General features: G+C 42.5%; 1 protein-coding gene across 7 annotated transcripts in view; it reads left to right on the top strand.

Moving 5' to 3' along the window:
* Positions 1 to 22148, top strand: part of LOC125905225 (cytoplasmic dynein 1 intermediate chain 1) — a 76324-nt gene that overhangs the window by 42634 nt on the left and 11542 nt on the right. For all 7 annotated transcript variants that reach the window (XM_049603119.1, XM_049603115.1, XM_049603114.1 and 4 more), the window contains 5 exons: positions 10482 to 10628; positions 11916 to 12029; positions 12213 to 12346; positions 12787 to 12931; positions 20357 to 20497. In XM_049603119.1, coding sequence (XP_049459076.1) covers positions 10482 to 10628; positions 11916 to 12029; positions 12213 to 12346; positions 12787 to 12931; positions 20357 to 20497 — 681 coding nt within the window. The remainder of the gene's footprint in view (positions 1 to 10481; positions 10629 to 11915; positions 12030 to 12212; positions 12347 to 12786; positions 12932 to 20356; positions 20498 to 22148) is intronic.

The following is a 22148-nucleotide window of genomic DNA, read 5'->3' as shown; positions in this document are numbered from 1 at the left end:
CATTTGCTTATTTATACCCCTTTATTCAGTAATTATGGTTCTTTGTGGTGTTTTATTATGTACTTCTGGATTATGTGAAACTTTTTTATGGAATTGCACTTTACACATGAAATATATAATTGTTCTCTAACTCTGCTTAAAGCTGGAGTAGGCAAAACTCTGGAAAAAGGCAACCCAGTGTTCCTCATACAATGATTTATTTAATCTTATTTCATTTTAGAGCTGCAGAAGCACAATCGGTCAGTGCCTCCTTGTCCTGCGCTCTCTCTCTGTTTATCAGACCACAGATGAGACAAGAATTAGCTAGCTAGCCACCCCATCTTCCCTCCGCCTCGCTTCTCGCCTCTGTTGACTGCTTCACTGGGAGGGGAGTGGGCAGCAGCTAGGATGATGGATCTTCTGTCAGTGGCTGTAGTGGCTTGAATTGATCTAGCAAAAACCCCTCAAGTGCCAGGTGCCACAGTGTGTTGGTGACCAGCGGCAGCAGGGGTCTGACCTGTGTAACAGCAGCAACAGAAAGTTTGCTGATACAGTGGGGAGTCCAGGCTGTCAGGTTCCCAGGAGCAGGGATTGTGCTGGCTGATTTGTGGTCCATCTCTGGAGCTGCTGCCCAGGTGGTCTGTAGCACTTGGGAGTGAGGCGGAGGACACACTGGGATTCAAGGCTTTACTAACCATCGGCTATAATAAACATAAACTTGAAATAGCCACAGTCATGAGCCATTAGCTCCAGTTAGCAGAAGGCTAAACTATTAGCAATATCTCTCCATCTCTGAAATGCTTTGCTGATATTGAAACTTGTTTTATCTCGTTTGTTGACAGACTTTCTTTTAGACTCTCTTTTTGATAATTCTGTCTTCCTATTTTTCAGTTGCTTTGCAGTGTAGGCAGTTTTTGCAAATGCTGGAATAACAACTTGCATGGGACGTGCATGCGCATCTGCATTTGTAGAACAGCCAGTAGGAATGATCTCTCTCTCTGAAAAGACCTGTGATTGACAAAGTCTTCTGTCACAGGCTAGGTTTTATAAAGCCTAAAAAAAGAGCCATTAGCCATTACAATATGCTCAAAATTTCATATGGGTTTTTTGCCTAACATTGCTAAAATAAAACTACCTACCCCAGCTTTAATTCTGATAGTCAGTAAGCTATATCTAAAATTAAACAGTATCTCTGTATACCAGGGGGTCTTTCTCAATCCCCTTAAGGACCCATGGCAGTTTCATGACCCCAGTTTAGCAGCCATTGATCTGTTATATAGTGGAGGAAGTGTGTGATCCATCAGTGTATGGGCTGGGTTTGTACTTTAGGAAAGGGGCTGCCGCTGCTGTGGATTCTGGTATCACTTGAGCGTGCCTCCCCTCATCATGGCCATCTCAGCAGTTGGACCCATCATCGCCCCATCCCAGTTGGGTCTAATCTTGTAACTTCACACCAGCCTCTCAAGTGGGCAAAGTCACACCACATTAAAGGGCCCGCTTGACTTAAAACCTCTGCCGAACCCCCCAAACCACACGCCTCCCTGTAACAACCCCCGCCGCTACTGTCATATCCCATTGGACTCAGTCATATTTTTATTAATATCTTGCTGCCTTGCATCGTTCCCTAGGCCTTTGACACTTCCAGAAAGGTTGAGTAAGAGACGCAGAGCAGGAGGAGAGTGGGAAGGAGGGTGAGGGTAGGGGGAGTTGGAAAGAGTGCAGCAGCATTATTCACAGCCATATAGAGCCCATGAGAAATGACGCTGGAGGATGAAGCTGCATTGTGTTCAGATTCTTAGCAGAGTCCTTTAAGTGCTCGCTGAACACGCGGGTTAAGACTTTGTGACTGTTTGATTTGTGGCACACTAAACAGATGTAGCTTTGATTGGCAAAAATAATTTGAGTGTTGAATTTATTAGATTACTTCGTACAAATTCGTGCTGATCAAAGGTTGTTTTTATTCGTATTATATGGAGAAATTAAAAGCAGTCAATCTTTCCAGTGTCTGTTGCTCAGGATGCAAGAAGAACTAAGAACTCAGAAAAATGTTTAGATGTTGAATCCAAGAATTTTTAAGCACCGGCCTGTTGAAAATCAAAATTTGGCTTTGAATTCTTAATACTCATGCAATCAGAAGTTTGGCATATGTTGCAAATGACAAAATGAGTAGAAGAGTTTAGTGTTTTAGGATATATGCAAGTAGTTTTCTTGTCGAGAGTTATTTGTCTATTTAGCTAGCTAGATTAGCTTAGCATAAGGCTTGGAAACAACAAGCCTCCTCTGACTCTTCTAAAGCTCACTAACTAACACGTTGTGTCTTGTTTGTTTAATTCGTAAGTGTAAGTAAGTAACAAGTGGTGGTTTTACGGGGGTTACTTTTTGTGCTTGACTGTTTCTTCCAGGTGTCTGCGGGTATCATCGCTGTGAGGTTGCCAGCAAGGAAGCAAATAAGCATATTTCCTAAAATGTCAAACTTTTAGAAAATACTCTGAAAAGTATTGTTATGGTATCAGTACAGAATCTCTGGTCTTGTTTTGGCACCAATATCGCATAACAGCAAACAATACCCAGCCATACAAGTGGATTGAGTGTTCAACAGAAATTAAAAGTTTGAGTCCTTAGGCTGTTAGATTTTATTGGATTATTTTACATTGTTTAAATTCTCTTAAACTACTCAGGTTTAATGAGTGACAATTTTTCAATTTAATTGAATTTCTTTAGAAAACAGACCTGATGAAGAACTCGTAGCATCTGTCTCCTGAGTTTCATCGTCAAAGTAAGACTAGAATAGAGCACTGCGTGGTTGAGTTGACAACCATTACATGTACAACACAAATGCCTCATTAAAGCCACAAACCAGCAAAAGCGAAAATATGATCCAAGCAAACAAACAAGATATGGAAAATAAAGGGATAGGAGCTCCAGGGGGCAGAGAAAGGCCTGTTTGTGTTCCCAGAGCCTCCTCCTCATGCTTTCGCTCCGTCAAACCCTCATTCTTTGCCTGGTGAAACTGAGACTCGGCTCGGTATTTGTCTCTCCTTGCCAGAAACCACAGAGTGACAAAATCCGTGGGGTGTCATAAACGAGCGAAGCCAGGGGGAGAAAGGGAGGAGAAAGGTGGTTGGGAGAAGAGGGGGAGGTTGAGAAGCGGGGATGCAAGGGAAGACAGTCGGATCCATCTGGTCCTGATAAGGCAGAGTGGAAAACAGATGAGTGTGGTGAGCTAAGGGGAGAGGAGGGATGGAGCGTGGATCTACTTGGGAGGATATACTGTCTGGCGTCCCCTATCAGCCCCCCGCCTCCCCCTGTCTTCTCACCATAGCACTCTTGCTCCATCTTTGCCTTCCCAAGTCGACTTAAGCAACAGTTTGTTGCCCGAGGAAAGAACGAATGAGAGGAGGAGGCAACAAAGGAGGGAGTGTTTGCCTCTCTAGCTTTCTTTCTCTCTCTGTCATTCCTTCGAACCTCCCTAATCCCTTGCTGGGTGCCATCTTTCATCAGGGCCTACCATGTGTGTATTATCCTCTACAGAACACTTCCCATCAATATAATAAGGGCTGCCAGAAGCACTTAGCCTTGTGAGCCTGTGTGAGATATGGTAGACGATACTTTGTGTGTGTGAGTCTCTCCCTCATGCGCAGACACACACACAGAGCGGACCTTGCCCGAGGAAAGAAATGAAACCCACTGTTCTGACTGCGCAAGTGTCTCTCTTTAAAACTTCCACAATTCATCTCAGGCCCAATATACAGAAGTGACTCTCTCCGCTGCTTTTTCTTCCGGGAGCTGTCACTCCCCACATCCTCTCTGTCTGGGGCTGGCGGGAGACAACTTGGCAGGTGTCTGACCCGCGCTGCATGGGAGATGAGAACCATCCACAGAGCCACTCTGCGTTTGGAAATGAAATGTCAGGCTCGGTATCGAGTCAGCCCTGATATGGAGATGCAATCATAGCGGGAGTATTGTCGACATGAGAGTTGTTGAGGTGTTATTTAGACAGATGTGGTGCTCATGTGACTGATATGTCCAAACTTATCAATCTGAAATGAAGACGAGCTGCAGGGGATGAGATGAGTGGTTGCATTTGATTTAAAGGGAAAGTTCAACCTTTTGGGAAAATATGCTTATTTAAAGGGCCAGTGTGTAATATTTGGTTTGTCAATCTGAATCTGAATCTGAATATTCTACCCATTAATATGTTTATACAAGTGTATAATCGCTATAAAATAAAATTCGTTTGGTTTTCGTAGCCTTATAATTATGCTTTTATAGATATATATATAGCAAGGGCCTTGCTTTAGAGAGGTCGCCATCTTGCGCCGCCATGTATGTACGGCAGCCCGAGCGGAAAAATTCAGCCAGCCAGAGAACGCGCTTCGCGTGTATAAATGAACCAATGAAGACAGCAGACGGAAGGAAGAAGGAGGAGGAAACAGCAGAGAGTGTTAGTAGTTCGTCGATAGAGAGTAGTGAAAAGTTTTTTTAGTTATAAAGTTTGCGAATGGACCACACTTACCACGCAACAGGAGAGAATGAACCCCAATCGTCATCTGCGAGGAAAAGAAGACGCAACTTCACTCCTTGTGATGCACTCTCTGTGGCGCTTTTCCTCCTGGTGATATATCTCCCCAACGATGGTAGCAGTAGCACCGAATCCCATTCTGTGCATTCAGCCTCTCTTCTCGCCCGCTCAGCATCAAGAGCATACAGATGAGTTCCTCATCTGTATGCTCTGGTTCAAACAGGTATGGCTCTGGGTCTGTGTCCGCTACAAGAAACTCTTCAAAATCGCGTTCAAAGTCGTCCATTGCAGCTACTATAGTCCGGAGATATTGCTAGGCTAAATAAACAGCTGAGCTCTGTTTACAGGCTACGCTGTCAGTCAGTGTGCAGGCTGGAGATTGGTGGAGCAGAGAGGGAAGGGGGGGGGCCCACTCGGTATGGTAAACGGGTATGTGTGTAAAGTTATGAAGTGTGTCTGTTACGCTAGAAGAGTCAGAGTTTGGGACAGAGTCTTTTACCCCCTGGAGTGTTACCGGAGTTTCTGGACTGCTCAAATAAACTGGCCTTTTTCCCGAACGTTCCTCTGGTCTCCTGCTCGTGAGGGATTCATTACAATATCGTAACATGGCTTAGATTTCTAAATAAACATTCACCTCGTTGCTAGATAGACCTACTCCTGAAAAACTCGTGCGCAAGGCTTTTTGTCCCTACGAGGCCACCGTCATTTACCTGACGGGAGGAGTGAGCGAGTGAGCGCTGCAATCTAGAATTTAACCACTGTTGTCACTGTTTTCAACCCATTTTACACACTGGCCCTTTAAGAGTTCGATAAGAAAATGGATACCACTCGTTTGTCTGTATGTTAACCACGAAGCCACAGTCAGGAACAAGTTAATTTAGCTTAGATTGGAGGCAGGACACAGCTAACGTGGCTCTATCTAAGGTAACAGCACCTCAAAAGCTTACTAATTAACACGATGCAACTCATTTATAGGGTTGTCATGATACCAGAATTTACACTTTGATACAATAATAGTATTTTAAAAAATGCCTTGGGTTAATACTCTGATTGTGATTCTGCCTTTCTCTGGTACCAACAAAGAAAATAGAAGTCTCTGTTGTCATGTCATAGCCCTGTTATATATATGTTTTATTGTAAATTTTAAATTGTATGTTCTCAATGTCATTTACACCTGTGGTATCGAATATGGTATCGAAAATCTGTTTTTGTCAAAGTTAGAAGTGCCAGTATTGTGACAGTACTGAAATATGTGGTATAGAAAAAGTACCAATACTTTTGACACCCTTAACGGTTTGTTTAATACGTTCAAAAACAAAGGTGTAAAGACGACAATTCATCTCTTTATGTGGGGTTATGTACCAGACTATTTCTTGGACCCATAACTTCCTGGTGTCTCTGCTGGTTGCCAAGCAACTATTCCTGCTGTGTCTTTATGCTGAGCTACCCAGACATGCGAGCGATGTCGGTCTGCTCATTGAACTCTCAGGAAGAAAGTGAATATGCATTATTTCCCACAATGTCAAACTTTTCCTTTAATTCAGAATATTATCTTGACACATAAAGCATTTCATACAGTCATGTTTACACACTGAGATAATTCCCCTCTAATAGATGCAGAAGCAGTATTTGAGCCATTGATGGGGAAGGCTCATGAATGAATAAAAGTGAACAGAAAGACTTCAGAAATCCAGCCGAAAACATAACCAAGCGCCCCATAATTCAGCTCTAAACTCAGTCATTAATTTCCTACATGACATTCAAATTGAGAATCCGCTTTAGAGTGTCAACCAATTCCCCTTGAGCTTAAATCATAAACTTCCTTATAGCGCGGGACAAATTGATCTTATTTCAGCACCAAATGACATACAGTACATTTAAAAGGCATAGAGCTCCAAAACATATGTGCAGATGTGACATTTGATTAGAAGCATTTACGGAGAATTGCTTTCATGTTAAGTCCAAGTCACTGCTGGCAGGCGCCTCAAAGTGAACTATCGGGGACAAAGCTGGGCTAATTTTCAGTAGCTCTTTCACTAAGCCTGACAGTACATAAGGGGAATGATGGCATAACGTGTGGTTTCTCAAAGAGTGGATTCAGAGTTTAGTCAGGATTTTTCCTCTTAAGATGGGGACACTGATAGGGCTTAGGAGTTAAACTAACATATGGAGCAAATAGAGGGGGCTCTTGATTTGATTTGGCTTCTCTTTGTCATTACTCATGTGGGGTAGGGCTGTTTATTTAGCGTGATAACTGGTGGAAGAATGACAAGAAAGAGAAGAGAGTGGGGATGTTTTCCATTTGTGTCTGCATGTGCTTGTGGATTTATGTGTTTAGTTTTAATTTTTGATGGTGTTAATAGTAAAAATAGGGTCATATTCACTTTTACTTGAAAGATCAAAGGCAGGGAGGTCTCTTGTAGTGAGTTAAAAGATAACAGTATTAATATATTTGAGTTATTACACTGTCAAATTGGAACAATATGGAGAACAGCATAGAATAAGATATTTAAATTCAAATGAGAAATGACACTTTTATAGCAGCCACGCGGGTTTTATCTCTTTAGGATGATGGAAGAAAAAGACTATTAAAGGAGGTAAATGGTTTGACATTTTTGGGAAATACATCAAGTCGATTAGCTTAGCCCAGCATAAAGATTTGTAACAGGAAACAACTAGCTTTTAAAGCTGTTGTTTCTAAGCTGTTGCCACTGGCCTTTTATTTAATCTTCTCACCTCTGTAAGGAAACCAAATAAGCATATTTCCCAAAGTGTCAAACTATTCTTTTATAAAATGAGAAGCTAGAGTTAAGAAACATTTAGATATTTAGATATTGTTTATGCCTCCTTCAGTCTGCTTTCCTGTCTCTTCCAGATGCTAAATATCGTTTAGAGTTCCCCCACTTTTTGATAAATGGTTGTGGCGGTGGAACCATGTGTGTGTATATGAACCTATTTAGTGGATGTGTGTGTGTTTGTGCAGAGAGATGACAGAGAGAGCAGGACTTGGTTTCATTAGCCCACTGATGGAGTCTGATGGAGGGGGGTCGACCTTAGATGGCAGCCTGTCAGACAACCACAGAGTGTAAAGGTTATCCCAAAACTCTTGGATATTAAAAGTGATAAAGTTGAAGGCAGACTTATCCATGTGTATGTGAGTATGAGAGTCATTGTCTTGACATTTGGTGTGAAGTAGCGCTACTTTTTGTCTCTGTACACATTGGCCAAGTCAGGAGTTTTTTTTGTCAAATTGTCCAAATTAATTTAGAAAAAAAGGTGCAACAATTGCAGCTTTGCTTGTCAACTCCTTTTACATTCTTAAGACCATTACAGATGTTCTGACATTATTTTAAATGGTGCTATTGCGGTACATGTGACATAAATCTGGCAAAGCACCTGCATGGCCATCAAATCTTGTGTGTTAATACCTGCTAATAAACTTAAATTCCTGATCCCTTCTTATCTGACCATGTAAATAAACTTCTTGGAGAGTACCTCCTTGCCGGCTGACGACTTTATTTTTTTCTACCAAAGTTCAGTTTATTTTGAGCCTAGACATCTGAAGCGACTCCCGAGCCATTCGTCTGGAAGCCGTGACTCCTCAGAAGAAACAAAAAAGAGCGAGAAAGAGTGTGCAGTGTTTTCTTTCCCTCTGGTTTGTTTTCCAGTCTCCTTTCAAAACGAACTGGGGTTTGGAGTTGGCTGCTCCGCACATGGTGTGGTGGCAGGGACGGAGAAGGAGAGAGGGGGAGCACAAGGGAGAGAAATTTAGAAAAAAGAAATGAAAAATAAGACGAACGTCATGCTTTTCCTAAACATGAACTGCCATTGTTGGATTTCTTACTTATCTAGTGACAGCTGCTCCAAAAAACTGCCATGACCACATTATATATTGGCACGTTTGTGCGATGTTCCTAAAGCATGTCTGTGATGTAAAAATTGATTTTTTTAAAATGAATGATGCCTCAGCAGTTTTTTTAATATACTGTAATGTTTGTTAATCGATATTCTATATAAATTCGTCAGTATCAGTATATTTTTAAAGTGGTTATTCCTATTATTAGGCTCAAGTAAGCCAAAATGATCTCTGCCATGCCTAAGCTTGGTGAGCATCATACACTTGGTCGTGTATGTATGTGATTGTATACTGTCTGCAACTAATCTCGCAAACTACTGGACCGATCAGCCTAATATTTTGTGTGCTCAAGGACCTCTCGTGGTTCTGGTGATTCGCAGTTGTTGAAGAACTTGTTTTATTGACTGGTTTATACCATCACTGACTGCTGACTGCTCACTCCTCTCAACTGACTGCTAGGGGCCGCAGGTTTTCCAGAAGTTGGCTTGGCTAAAAACAATCAGCCCTACCTCGTCAGTCGCAGGCCACATTTTGGCCTTCGACATAGCTCCGTAGAAAGTTTGGATTCATTCTGTACTAGAGCATCTGCAGGTTAATTCCATACCTGATATGTTGTGATCCACTGAATTTCGGCATGATAGGAGATGAATTAGTCCCTGTTTTTGTTACATCACCGCCGTCTTGACTAAGGGAACTGGAAGAGACAGTTCCACCAGGCTCAGCTCTTTGCAGTCTGGCTTTGACCAGTGTTTATGCGGTCCACCGCAAGTCGTCATACCACATCAGGTGAATTTCAGAAGCGGAGCCTTTTGCCCGCTCGATTTTGTAGAGATTTATATTTTGTTGATTGTGTCATTGTTCCGTGATATTTACAAGATAATTACAATAATTGGTCAGCCACAATAAGCTCAGAGAGGCGGACGGCCACCTGGTGGAGTTTTTTCATATTAAGTGAATTAAATGTGAATTTGGAATTTGCTTTATTTTAGATTCGTAAAATCATATTCATCATAGTCTACTAGCTATTAAACACCAATTTAAAGCAGCAGTAGTTTGCAACATGTCTAACGAATACGATGCTGTCAACATAAATCTTGCAAACATTGCCTTGTTAATACAGTGATTCATTTGAAAGGATTTTGATAATTAATGACAAGCTTTGCCTCCAAACACCGTCTCAGAGCTGTCGTTCCAACAACAAACCATCTGACGTACCATTTTCTGGAACCCTAAAACTGTCAGCGACGGTTCTCCCAGCAAAATCTATGACCGTATTGGGCAACAATGCTTTTGCGAAATGTACTCTGCATGTTTTTAATTGTGATGTGTGTCTGCGAGCTTCTTGTTTAATGCTCTCTTGGCCCTGTCTTGCCTGTAAATTATTGCTCCTCTCAACATGACTATGCTGCTCTACTGGATGGATGGATGGATGGAGGGATGGAGGGATGAATTTGTCAATGCATAACATCACTTACCCTCCTGTGGCGATACGATGCTGAAACATTTTCTCATAACTCCACAGCACAGATGCTTGAGTGGCTCTGGGTCAGGGAAGGCTAGCTGCTGCACGCAGAAGCCCATATGGGACGAGCACTGAAGAGGAACCAAGACTCAATAAACACGGCATTGGGGAGGGAGGGAGTTCAAGGGTGCGCTTGTCATGATGGAGGCTACAGTGAGCGCTCCAGTGGCTGCTGGGGTTTTTGATGCTGTAATGTGAAACGGCTGGGGGAAAGAGAACTACAATTCCTCTCTTTGTCTGGTCTCCGTCCCAGCGTCACCCCTCTCTCCTCTCCTCAGTGGACCCTCACCATAGGCAAACTCATCATCTCCCTCTCCCGTTTATCTCCTGATGTCCGCCACCCATCATGATGCCTTGATCACTCATTCTTACTCACGCTCCGTCTAGCGTTACCATTTTTCGCCTCGTATCTTTCTTTGTTTTTGCTCTTTTCTCACTGTCTGCTGCTTTATCTCCACATTTCATCCGACCAAGGCATTTCTATTCTCACCATGTTTCCTGTTCTGTCAGTTCATGATATATCAGAAATGTTCTCATAAAATAATCTCACGACAGAATGATATGCAGTGATTCTGCTTTCTCTTCCTCTTCTCTTTCCTCAGTCTCCTGTAGTATCTGTGGGCTTTGCAAGGTTTCATCCCAACCTGGTGGTCGGGGGCACTTACTCAGGACAGATTGTCCTGTGGGATAATCGCAGTCATCGTCGGACCCCTGTCCAAAGGACTCCTCTGTCTGCTGCTGCGCACACTGTAAGACACACAGAGGGAGGCGCAGCTGCCATTTTGACATATTTACAATACAAAAAAGGAGGATCGTTTACAAGCTGGTAACTCATTTATCAAGCAACATGTAAATTATTTGCTGGTTACAGCTCCTAAATGGTAAAGAAATTCCCAGTTTTATATAGGTTTAATATCTTAATTTTAAACTGTAAAAAAAAATGATGAAAAGTTTCAATCAATTATTTAAATTATTGTTAGTTGAAGCTCTAGTAAAATAAGCTCTGACCTAAATGATAAAAGCTCCCTGTTGTGTTTTAATTAAATGATTAAACTAAATTATTGTAGTTAAAATATAATCAATCAGTTGGAACTTGTTCGAGACTTAAAGATTTTAAAATTTGTCATATAAACACCCTGAGATAAAAATATTAAATTATGTTACATTACTGCAGCATTACAATTTCGAAACACACACACACACACTCACACTCACAAACTCATGACTGGAACAGTCAAACTTAAGACATAACTGAAAGCCCAGCTCAGTTTAGATGCTCCAATGAACTCACTGTCCCTCGACAAATTAGCAACCAGTATTCACGAGCAATAACTTAAGACCCGGGGTCGTGTATAATCACAGCATGTACACGCGCTTTCACACACACACACACACACACACACACACACACACACACACACACTGCTACACTGCACCCCCGCTGCAGGTTTAAACTCCAACAATGAAGTCGTCGCGCTCGTCCTCTCCGCTCAGTGAGTCCAGCCAGCCAGCATGGTGCTGATTGCTGAATGGATTCTTTGTGCTGCACAAATCAATTACTGCCCAGTAATGACATCATGGTTTCACACACTGCTGTCGTAGGGAAAGACTGCACGCTGGCATGTGAGCCTGCTGCATCTGTACAAAGTATCTAATGATGTCATGTATTAGAGAGTGGTGTTAACATGATTACTTCAGGACCATGTTTAAAATCTTCTTTTAAAATTAATATTAGAATATCAAATTATTGAAATATGTTAGGTCCCTTACAACCTACTGCAGTTATCAACTATCCAAATACTTATCATATAAAATGATGAATGTGCAGAAACATTTTGCCTCTAATCAATGAGACTAATAAAGATTTATGACTGTGATCACAACCACAAATAGGAATCAGAATTACAAAGTAGAGATTGTTGTTATCATATTACCGTTAAAGGAAGTTACAAGATACTTGAAGCATGTGACATTAGCTGACCTATTATCGTCACCTGACTTATTTTTGTGCCTGTGTGTCTTATCCGTGTTTGTAGCATCCAGTATACTGCGTGAATGTGGTCGGCACCCAGAACGCCAACAACCTGATCACTGTGTCTACAGATGGCAGGATGTGCTCCTGGAGTCTGGACATGCTTTCCCAGCCGCAGGTACACAACACACTCATCACCAAAAATACTCAAACGATTTGAGTTTTAGTGTTCATGCATGCTGGTAGTCCACATGTATCTTCTGTAACTGCTGATATATGTGTATTGTCATGTTTGCGTCCTAGAATGTGTGTGTATAGGCTCACATTAGTGCTTCCTTCTGTGTGTGTGCGTGTACTGTAGGAGACCATGGAACTGGTGTACAATAAATCCAAATCTGTGGCGGTGACAGGCATGGCTTTTCCCACGGGAGACGTTAACAACTATGTGGTCGGGAGTGAGGAGGGCACTGTGTACAATGCATCCAGACACGGCAGGTTGGTGGACTCACACACACGCGCGAAAAAACATCACAGATAAATCTTTGCTGAATCACCCCTGTATGTTTGGACGGGTGTTTTATGTGTTAACGCAGTCCCATTTTATTTGCTCAGATAATCTGGAATTAAAACATCGCAGTAGAATAATTCAGAAATGATATACATTTAGAAAGCCAATGAAACAAACTGAGTAAAAGGTCCAAGTATTACAAGTAATATTAGACTTGTTTGAGAAACATTTAATTGCTGATTTTCCCATCAATTTAAGGAGTTAATTGTCTCACTTTCAGTCAAAGCTCCCTTACTGTGCTGTAAATTAATTTCATTAAGACGCAAACCACTTTACCACTTTCTGTTTAAACAAGTTAAGAACATTAAAACACTGGAAAGCCAAAGAGTGTAGTTATGTGCATCTCGTCTGTGTCCACCCTCTGCAGCAAGGCTGGTATCTGTGACATGTTCGAAGGCCACCAGGGTCCAGTGACGGGCATCAGCTGTCACAGCGCAGTGGGCACCGTCGACTTCTCCCACCTCTTTATCACTTCCTCCTTCGACTGGACCGTCAAACTCTGGAGCACCAAGGTATGGTGTGGGGGTTTGTGTGTGTGTGTGTGTGTGTGTGTGTGTGTGTGTGTGTGTGTGTGTGTGTGTGTCTGTGTGTGTCTGTGTTTGTGCAGGAGAGGAAGAGGATGTGTGGGGGGTTGATTGTGGACTCCAAGAAGTTGTAGGAAATTAGGAAAAATGTGTGTGTGTGTGTGTGTGTGTGTGTGTGTGTGTGTGTGTGAGAGAGAGAGAGAGAGAGAGAGAGGAGAGAGAGTCTAGAGTGAAAATGAACCAGTGAGTAAGGGGAGAGACTGAGTATTATAGGTGAGCAACTTTTTAGAAAATCTCTCTTTCTGTGCGTGCGTGTGTGTGTGTGTGTGTGTGTGTGTGTGTGTGTGTGTGTGTGTGTGTGTGTGTGTGTGAACTGGATATGTTCTGTTACTGTGCGTATGATTACTGTGCCAATAGTAATGTGACACAATTAGTCTGAAGTATTGAAATGCTGTAAATCTCAGAAACTCACATCATTAGATAATAATAGATATTGATTCTTTGACAAGCAGCACCTTTTGCTGTACAAATTGTTTTGGAACCTTGATTATTTTGACCTGAGTTTAGCCTGGCAGGCAGTTTGTTCCTAGTCTGTGTGCTGCCCTCAGTTAGATGTACTAAAAATGCCTGCAAAAATATTTTCATCAACACCTGAACATGACCCGAGCCACAAACGCCGACTTTATGCATTACAGTAGCACAGTTGTAAGAACTGAGGGCTGAGACAAGGACCGAGCTCCAGTGGGCTCGCCAAGGTATGTGTGTTTGAGAGAGTGAAAGAGATGGTAGAAGGTGGACTACTGCTTGCAGTCTTTCTGTAAGTTATTAATAACTTTTCTCATCAGTTTACCCAAACCTGCCCAACACGCAGGTTGACACACACAGCATGCACCTGTATTACTGGTGCAGTCTAGTAGCAATCTAACAGCACCTCAAATTACATTTATTTATTAAAGAAAGGTGATTTGATAAAAAAAAAAAAAAAAAGACTAACTTTTAAAATCTGATTAAACACTTCAGATTTAGGATTTTTTTCTTTTTTGGGTGAAGATGTCATAAAATGCAATGACAGACATTTGAAGCTTAATCAATCCATAAAAGCTTTAAATGTTAAAAAATGACATTCAGTAGCAGCTCTAGTTGTTTTATTGGGTGTACATATCAGGTGAAAAGCCAATAAAATAAAATTAGGCTGGGTATCTTCACAACACTGGAAGACTGATTGCCTGTGAGGCCTAACTAAGAGTATAACATCCTCTTTAGTTTATTCTGCCTTCACAGTAAAAATGGAAAACTTGTCACTGTCACTTCAGAATTACAATAATAACACCAGTTGAGAGTAAATATGGTGTGGATAGGCAGTCATTTTAAACAATTAGTTTGTTTCCTAGAATCAAAATTACAATCTATATTAGTTTTAATTACTGATAGCTATCGATTGGTTATTGTTTGATAAAAAAAAACTCCACACAGAGCTCATTCAGAAGTCTTTCACTGTGACACTGTGTTACCCTGTAATTATCAAATCAGATCAGCCTCTCATTTTTGCCAGTCTTCATCAGATCTTAAACTCTGTGCACCTCAGTCAGTCAGATTCCCTGAGGTGCACTCAGTGAGTCTAACTCTGACACACTCTAAAGGCGGGCGCTCCTCCTCTCACTGGTATTTGAGTGACCCCGTCCACTCAGGGCATTTGTTCTCCTTTCAAACCGATGTGATGAATTCCATTTGGCAGCAGTTCAGTAGCGGTAAAAAGCAAACTGTCACTTTTTCTGTCAAAGTGAGTGTTGGAGAATAGAAAAGTTAGCTAATACATTCAGAGACACTTTCATGGTGGCGGTGGTGGGGAGATGCAGAGGAGTGCACTCAGGTACGTTTGACTGCACAACAGAGGAAATTCTGGATTATAAGACGAGACATTTCATTGTTAAAGCAATACTTCACCCCAACAAATGATTATTTGTGTATCAACTACTCAGCCTGTGTTACGTTGAATATAGGATGAAAACTTTGTTTTGAATGCATGCTGCCACGGTGAACGGAGAATATAAAAAAAAAAAAAAAAGGTGAACATTGCTGATGAATTGAACTCATTGTGAACTGCGTTTAACAGCAGCAAAACTCCATCAAAAATTGAGCATAGCATTAGTTCAGGCAGGAGCTCAGCTCACATCCCAGCTACATCAGCTGATCTCAAACAGCCCAATCAACTGATGGAGCAGCTGACTGATGGAAGGGAGTCAGCTGCAGATCAGATGATTCCTTTCTATGCAACTATTGGCAAATCTCCTTCAGGGCGCCCTATTTAAACTGCTCTGGCCTGCCTACTGTTGCTGCTTCCTCTGCAAGCTGCTTTGCAACCTGCCTCCACCCCAGCTCCTCCTTTTCATGTTGTGGCTGACCAATGTCATTTCTGTTTGATGATGCTGCTCTCTTCTGTTCCTGGGGGTCTTTGCTGCTGCTCTCCCTGCCTTAGACTTTCCATGTAGGTGCATGGAAGGGCAGTGAGGTTTGCCACTCTGCCTCAGGCTTTCCTCATTTGTGTGGTGAAGGGCAGACAGGTGTGCTTTCTCCACCTTATGCTTTCCATGTAGGCGCATGGAAGAGGCTTTCTGCATATGCCCAAGGAAAGGCAGAGGGGCCCCAGAACAGAGCCATACCGCCAAATATAATACTGCAAATGGAAATAAAGTTTTCTTTGACTAAAGTGTTCCTGATTGAACATTGGTTTATAAACTCTTACACAACGTGCAGTATAATCCAAGTCTCATTTATCTAGTCTTGTGCTCAGTACTCCCCAAACACATGCACTTTTGCTAAAACTTCTCATGTTTTGAATAGTAAGGTTCAGCGAAAATACATGTGTTGTTGAAGTACTGAGCATACTGCATAAATGAGTCCTGGGCTATACTGCACGAGTTTTCTGCCATTTTGTGAACAAATATTTTGATATAGTTTTGTTGTTAAACTAGTACCTCTTTTACTCCAGTTCATCAAGAATACTCATTCATTCATTCATTCATCTTCTAACCTCTTCATCCTCTTGAGGGTCGCGGGGGGCTGGAGCCTATCCCAGCTGACATCAGGCGAGAGACAGGGTACACCCTAGACAGGTCGCCAGACTATCACAGGGCTGACACATAGAGACAAACAACCATTCACGCTCACATTCACACCTACGGACAATTTAGAGTCATCAATTAACCTAGTCCCCAGTCTGCATGTCTTTGGACTGTGGGAGGAAGCCGGAGTGCCCGGAGAGAACCCACGCTGACACGGGGAGAACATGCAAACTCCGCACAGAAGGGCTCCCACGCCCGGGATCGAACCGGCAACCCTCTTGCTGTGAGGCGAGAGTGCTAACCACCGCACCACCGTGTCGCCCAAGAATACTCTTTTTTTTTTTATTTTTTTTTTATTTTAAAAAACAAAGTTTTCTTTCTGAAATCAACATAAGAAGGGATGATAAATTGATATACAAATGATTATTGTGTGGGTGAAATATTCCTTTAAAATCATGTAAATGAGTGGAATAGAATTTGTGAGAATAAAGAAGAAATTGAGATATTGAAGAAGGTAGGAAGTTAAGAATGAAGGTTGTAGTAGGCGGAAAGGATAAACGGTAATGTTTGGATAGCAAGAAACCATATCACACTTTCTACAGTTGATGCAGACTGCAGACGCAGGAAGAGAGAATTAATGGTTAATAGTGAGACAGAAAGAGGAATATGGATGGAAGAGTCCGCAGTGAAGAGAAAAAGGCCAGGAGGCATTTTAAAGACAAAAAAATTACATGGTTAATGTTGGAGGTGATGCTAACGTTGATGGACAGAGGGATCAACATGAGCAAGGCGTCAAACAGCAAACACAGCCAAAAATCAAAGAGAGTCCTATTCAATATGAGGAAAATACATAATGCATATTGCATAATACCTCCAGCTTTATACAAGATCCAGTTACAGCCTTCATACTTGGCTGTGACAGGCAGTAAAGCACTCTGATGAATTTTAGCTCATGTTTGCATGCAGCTAGTCCATAAGTCTTGTGCAAAGGGTCCCGTGACACATATTAAAACATTTCTGCGGATTTTCATCAGAAGAGTGTGTTATTTTTCAGGATTTGGGAATTCCCTTTCCTTTGAGGGGCACCGCAGGAATGTGTGTCTGTCTCTTATCCCACATAACCCATATTTGTGTGTGGGCAGGCGGAATACCTGACTCTGTGTGTGTAGGTGTGTGTGTGCAAATATAGACACACCACACATGCCTCACATGCACCTTAAGCAAGCTGCCTTTGCTTACCTAAAATCCCCCCGAGGTTTGCCTTCAACCCAACTGTTCTCACACACACATATACACACACGCACACATACGTATATATTTGCAGTGAATTCTCTTTGCATTCACGTTTGCCCTCACAGTTCAAAAAGGCCGTTGCGCAGAAGTCTGCTGATGTTTTCACACACGGCGGTGCAAATATTGTGGTTAGTGAAAACATTTGGAGTCGGCCAGAGTGTGAAGATGTCGCGACAGCTGGGAGTGGGTTTATGATTGTGCATAACTTGAACCGTCGTGCTCTCTTGACCCCAAAAACCAGCATCTACTAAGTGATTGGATGGAGCATAATCGTTCCACTTTTGCTCTCTTAAGAAGTTAATTAAAGGCCTGCAGCACAGTCAGTTCAGGTGATTGTTAACGAGCGTCTGTACGCTGAAAATGAGACTGTACTCTTGATCTTCACTTAAGGATTTTTGGTGTGGTATCTTTTTCAGCACCGTTTGTGAGACGTTTTCTAATTTGAAGACAATGTTGCAGTCCCCTCAGTGTGTGGTTATGAAGTCTGGTGTGAAGCTATCGAGCTAGTGTGATGTTTGTGATGCAGCCAGGATGGAAGCAGTGAAATTATACGCCTCTGGCTGCTGCACAGATGAGATGGTTTGGATGGATCTCTCTGAAAGTCCAAGTGATGAGAGGTTTTCTGAAAGACAGCACATGCTGAGGTGTTGCTTGCAGTCCTGAAAAGTTACTTATAGGTTGTGTGAATACTGGGGGATTTTATTAGACTTTTATAGCCAGGTCAGAAGACGCAGGCTGACAGATATTTTAGCATCAATATCCAAAGCATTAAATGCCTTACCTGACTTGCATCCATTTATTTTTCCAAGACCTAGCATGTTAACTATCAGTATCCAGTGCGCCAGTGATGGTTTTCCAGTTCAAACGTGCTAGAAGCTCCCCAGGAAAGATAATGACAACCAGTTACTTCAGGCGCGGCGCCACAAGGATTAAGTTTAATTTTAAGATTAGTTTTAAGACTTGTTGCTGCAGATTATTTACCCAAATCACCTTATTTAAGATGGTTAGATTATGGACAGACTGCAGTAAAACAGTAGTTTACATTTTAAATAATTAGACTTTATTCATCTCATCTGCTATGTGATGTTGAAGTGTATGGCCAATAGGACATAGTGAAGAAAGATGGCCTGAAATAACATTAGGGCAGATTGTCAACAATGTTTTTAAATACAATTTGGTTGTGGGAAATACAAGCTTTGAGTTAGAGGGTGTGTAAAAGTGTGTGTTTGGGGACATGGACTAAAACAAGGAGAGCATAAGAGAGAGAACATAAACAGGATTTGCTCAGCTGATCGAATGTTGAAACTGTGAGGTGGAGAAAAATGACCTCTGCTGTCACCCCGCCGGCTGGAAAACAGGTTCAGTCGAGGCTTGAAATTGGCTTGGCTGTGTGTGTGTGTGTGTGTGTGTGTGTGTGTGTGTGTGTGTGTGTGTGTGTGTGTGCGCGCGCACTGCTATCTTATCTGCAGGTCTCACAGCCTTTCAGAACAACTGTGGAGAGAGAGAGTAAAAGGTGATGGAGAGAAAGAGGAGGAGGAGGAGGAGGAGGACAGAGGGAGAGACTACATTCCTTCATTTGGTCTTCCAGCCAACCTGTCTCCTCTCTTCCACCCCTCCCACTCTACCTGTCAGGAATGCAGTTTGTGAGCTTCTGGAATCCTAACAGCCGCTCTGACAGATGGGGATACACACACACCCACAGACTCATACACATACACGCACACATACACTCTGTTTGTGTTAATCAACTCATTTAAGTTGTCCACATCCATATATGTATATACATATATATATATATATAGTATATATATATACATATATATATATATATATATATATAATATGCAGTACCATACTGTAGAGATCTGGCAAGACCATTTTAACTGCGGGAGCTACTCAGGGCAGGATAGATGGATATTTAAAGAGCAGTGGATTCAGTGTTTGAAGCAGGGCTCCATTCATCCCTATGGAAGCTGCTCAGTGGCGCATGAAGCCAAAAAAGTTCGTCTCCTTTGGTATAAAATCACCCAGATCTTCCGCATCAATTTGCCCATAGAGCGAACACACTCGAGACTTTAATCATTCAGCTCTTCTAGACTGTGAATTTGTATCAGACCAAGTAAATTCTAATAGTTAAATGAGTCATTATGTGGATGTTGTGACTCACTGATTCATAGATGTTTCTTTCACCATGTAAATCCATGGGAACAAATTTTTTTTGTCCCAGAAGTTGTAGTTATATGGTTTGACCACCATGTCAAATTGGCTTCAAAGTCTAGTGCACTTCTTGGGCGCCTGGGCAGGCTTTATAGCAAATCAGAGATTGAATCTTTTATGATTTTTGCGTGATAATCGTGTGATCCTGTGACTCTCACAAATCCAGCTGCGTCACAGACTATTGTAATATGGGCAGGCATGGAAGAAAAATGTACTGTTTTTGAAATGTAAGACATCCCGCTCACCACATGTCTCGGACATAATTCTTTAATAACTTTTGTTCATGTTGAAAGATGACTGTTTGCTGATATATCTTGATAGCTTTCATTTTGTACTCTCAAATGCTAACATTGGTGTTGGCCTGAAAAAATCCTGTATCAGTCAGGCTCCACAGGCACACACACACACACACACACACTCACACACATCCTATCCTCCGTCCATTGTCCACCCCTCCTTTTCCTCCCGTTTCCATCTCTTCCCATCTCTCCCTCTCTCTCAGACAGCTGTTGTGTTGAGGTTACAGTACACCTTGTGGAGGGGCCCTCCCTTTCATCTCTCCCAGCGGTTTTATGGTGCTGTGTGAATGTGCTAGGCTTTTTAATTAGGCTCTGCACCCAGACAGGCCCCAAGGCTGAGGCAGCGCCACTCTGTCTGAAGCTCACTCACTCCCTCTCTCCATTCCTTCTCTCTCTCTCTCTCTCTCTCTCTCTCTCTCTCTCTTTTCTGTCTATCTCCACTGTGTCATCTTCTGTAACCCCGAACTCTCTCTCTTTCTCTCCACAGTGCCTTTTAACACCATACACACTTCCATAGATATCCTCTTTTTTCTCTCTTTCAGCACAACAAGCCTCTGTACTCGTTTGAGGACAACGCCGACTATGTGTATGACGTCATGTGGTCGCCTGTACATCCTGCGATCTTCGCCGCCGTGGATGGCATGGGCCGCTTAGACCTGTGGAACCTCAACAACGACACTGAGGTGTGTGTGTCTCTATACACAGTGCTGGGTGAATATAGGTGATTATGGGCGTGTTTTCTGTGTCATCTCTTTGTGTGTTAGTGTGCGTGTGTGTTTTTGGTGTCCTCGGGGCCTGTTGCTGGGCCTCAGCCCGAACCGCACAACCATACACCCAAGCCTTTTCCCTCCCATCAACCTCCCCTCACCACCACCAACTCCTCCACATCCCTTTCTACACACACAGACACACACGGTTCAAGATTCCCCTGTGGGCGTTTCCCACAGCTCTCGCTTTAAATCAAACTGGGTGACAGCTCCTCATCCCAGCTCCCGCCCAGACGTCCCGCTAACATTCCTGCAACCTCTGTCCAACGTTGAGGCAACCTCAGGACCCCACCACCTCGTCTCATCTGCCTCCCACACTCTGTTCCATCAGTGAAGTACACAGATGTGCAGGAGACCACGAGTCAGAGAGCCTTAGCCCTCAGTCCGCAGTCCCATGCTGGAGATGAAAATAATAAAAGGAGAAAGTTCAGGCCATGGGTTTCTCTGTGCTGTGGATTTATTTTCAGAAGTGAGCATTTAAAGCCAGGAAAGAAAGATCATCTTATTATTCAGTTTAATTATAGCACAAACTATTGAATAGTTTGTGCTATTTAAAAGGTAGCACATGTAGGTCCAGTCCCACTTCTTATTTTTAACCTTGACCCTTGTTTTCAAGTGTCCCTTTGGTTGAAATTTTTCGCTATGATAGTGATGACAGTGAGCAAAATCTGGCCTGTTATAGGGTTCTGGGTGGCCCGCCGACCTTTGTCCAATTCACAATGAAAGTAAACTGATTCACAATGGGAACTTTTTTATTTACTTTTAACATAATATCAATAAGGTGCCAGAGTGTATAAAAAAGCACCAAAATAGAGCTTGTTTATTAAAAAATTATCAGAGGAGGATCCCTCTGCCCCCCTAACAGAAGTCCAAGTGAAGCCCCGAATGTCCTCAAATCCGAGAAACAGCCTTGTGTACATCTGACCTGTGTGGGGCTGCTGCAACTGAATTCATCTCTTGGCAAAGATGAGTGAAGACAAATGTAAAAAAGTTGAAACCAGGCAATTCATTAATTATATATATTGATTACTATTAATGTTTGTTAATTAACTGCCCCCTGGTCTCTTTCCATTTGTCAAAACTTCAAAAGCAAGTTGAGGATCCCTCCCCTATGAAATAAAACAACCCTTCTAGACCCTGATAGGTCCTCAGTAGTCATCGATGGCGTTTATGTAAACAGGTGCAGCTATGGCAATAGGGAACTGCCCATTGGTTCGACAGCCCATTGGTTCGACCATATTAAATCCATTGTTCCAAAGTCCGTTCTGAAATCATCATGATGCCCTGTGGTTAAGGTCTGGTTAGGTTTAGGCACAAAACCCACTTGGTTAGGGTCAGGAAAAGATCATGGTGTGGGTTAAAATGAAAAAGAAAGTGACAAACTCATAAGCCGTGAGCCTGCTCCGCCTCAAGCCGGTCGCTGCGCACCATACGCCCGCCGCGAGTCGTTCAGCACCGCGGACAGTCGGACTAATGGGATGTCAAACCAATGGGCTGTCGAACCAATGACATGGACCCATGGCAATAATAGTATTATCACAATGGCATTTTCCATTTATCCGATGGA

The sequence above is a fragment of the Epinephelus fuscoguttatus genome, linkage group LG17 (genome assembly GCF_011397635.1).
Source record: "Epinephelus fuscoguttatus linkage group LG17, E.fuscoguttatus.final_Chr_v1".
Classification (NCBI taxonomy): Eukaryota; Metazoa; Chordata; class Actinopteri; order Perciformes; family Serranidae; genus Epinephelus; species Epinephelus fuscoguttatus.
The sequence above is the reverse complement of the archived record's forward strand: the minus strand, read 5'-3'. Positions and strand labels throughout refer to the sequence as shown.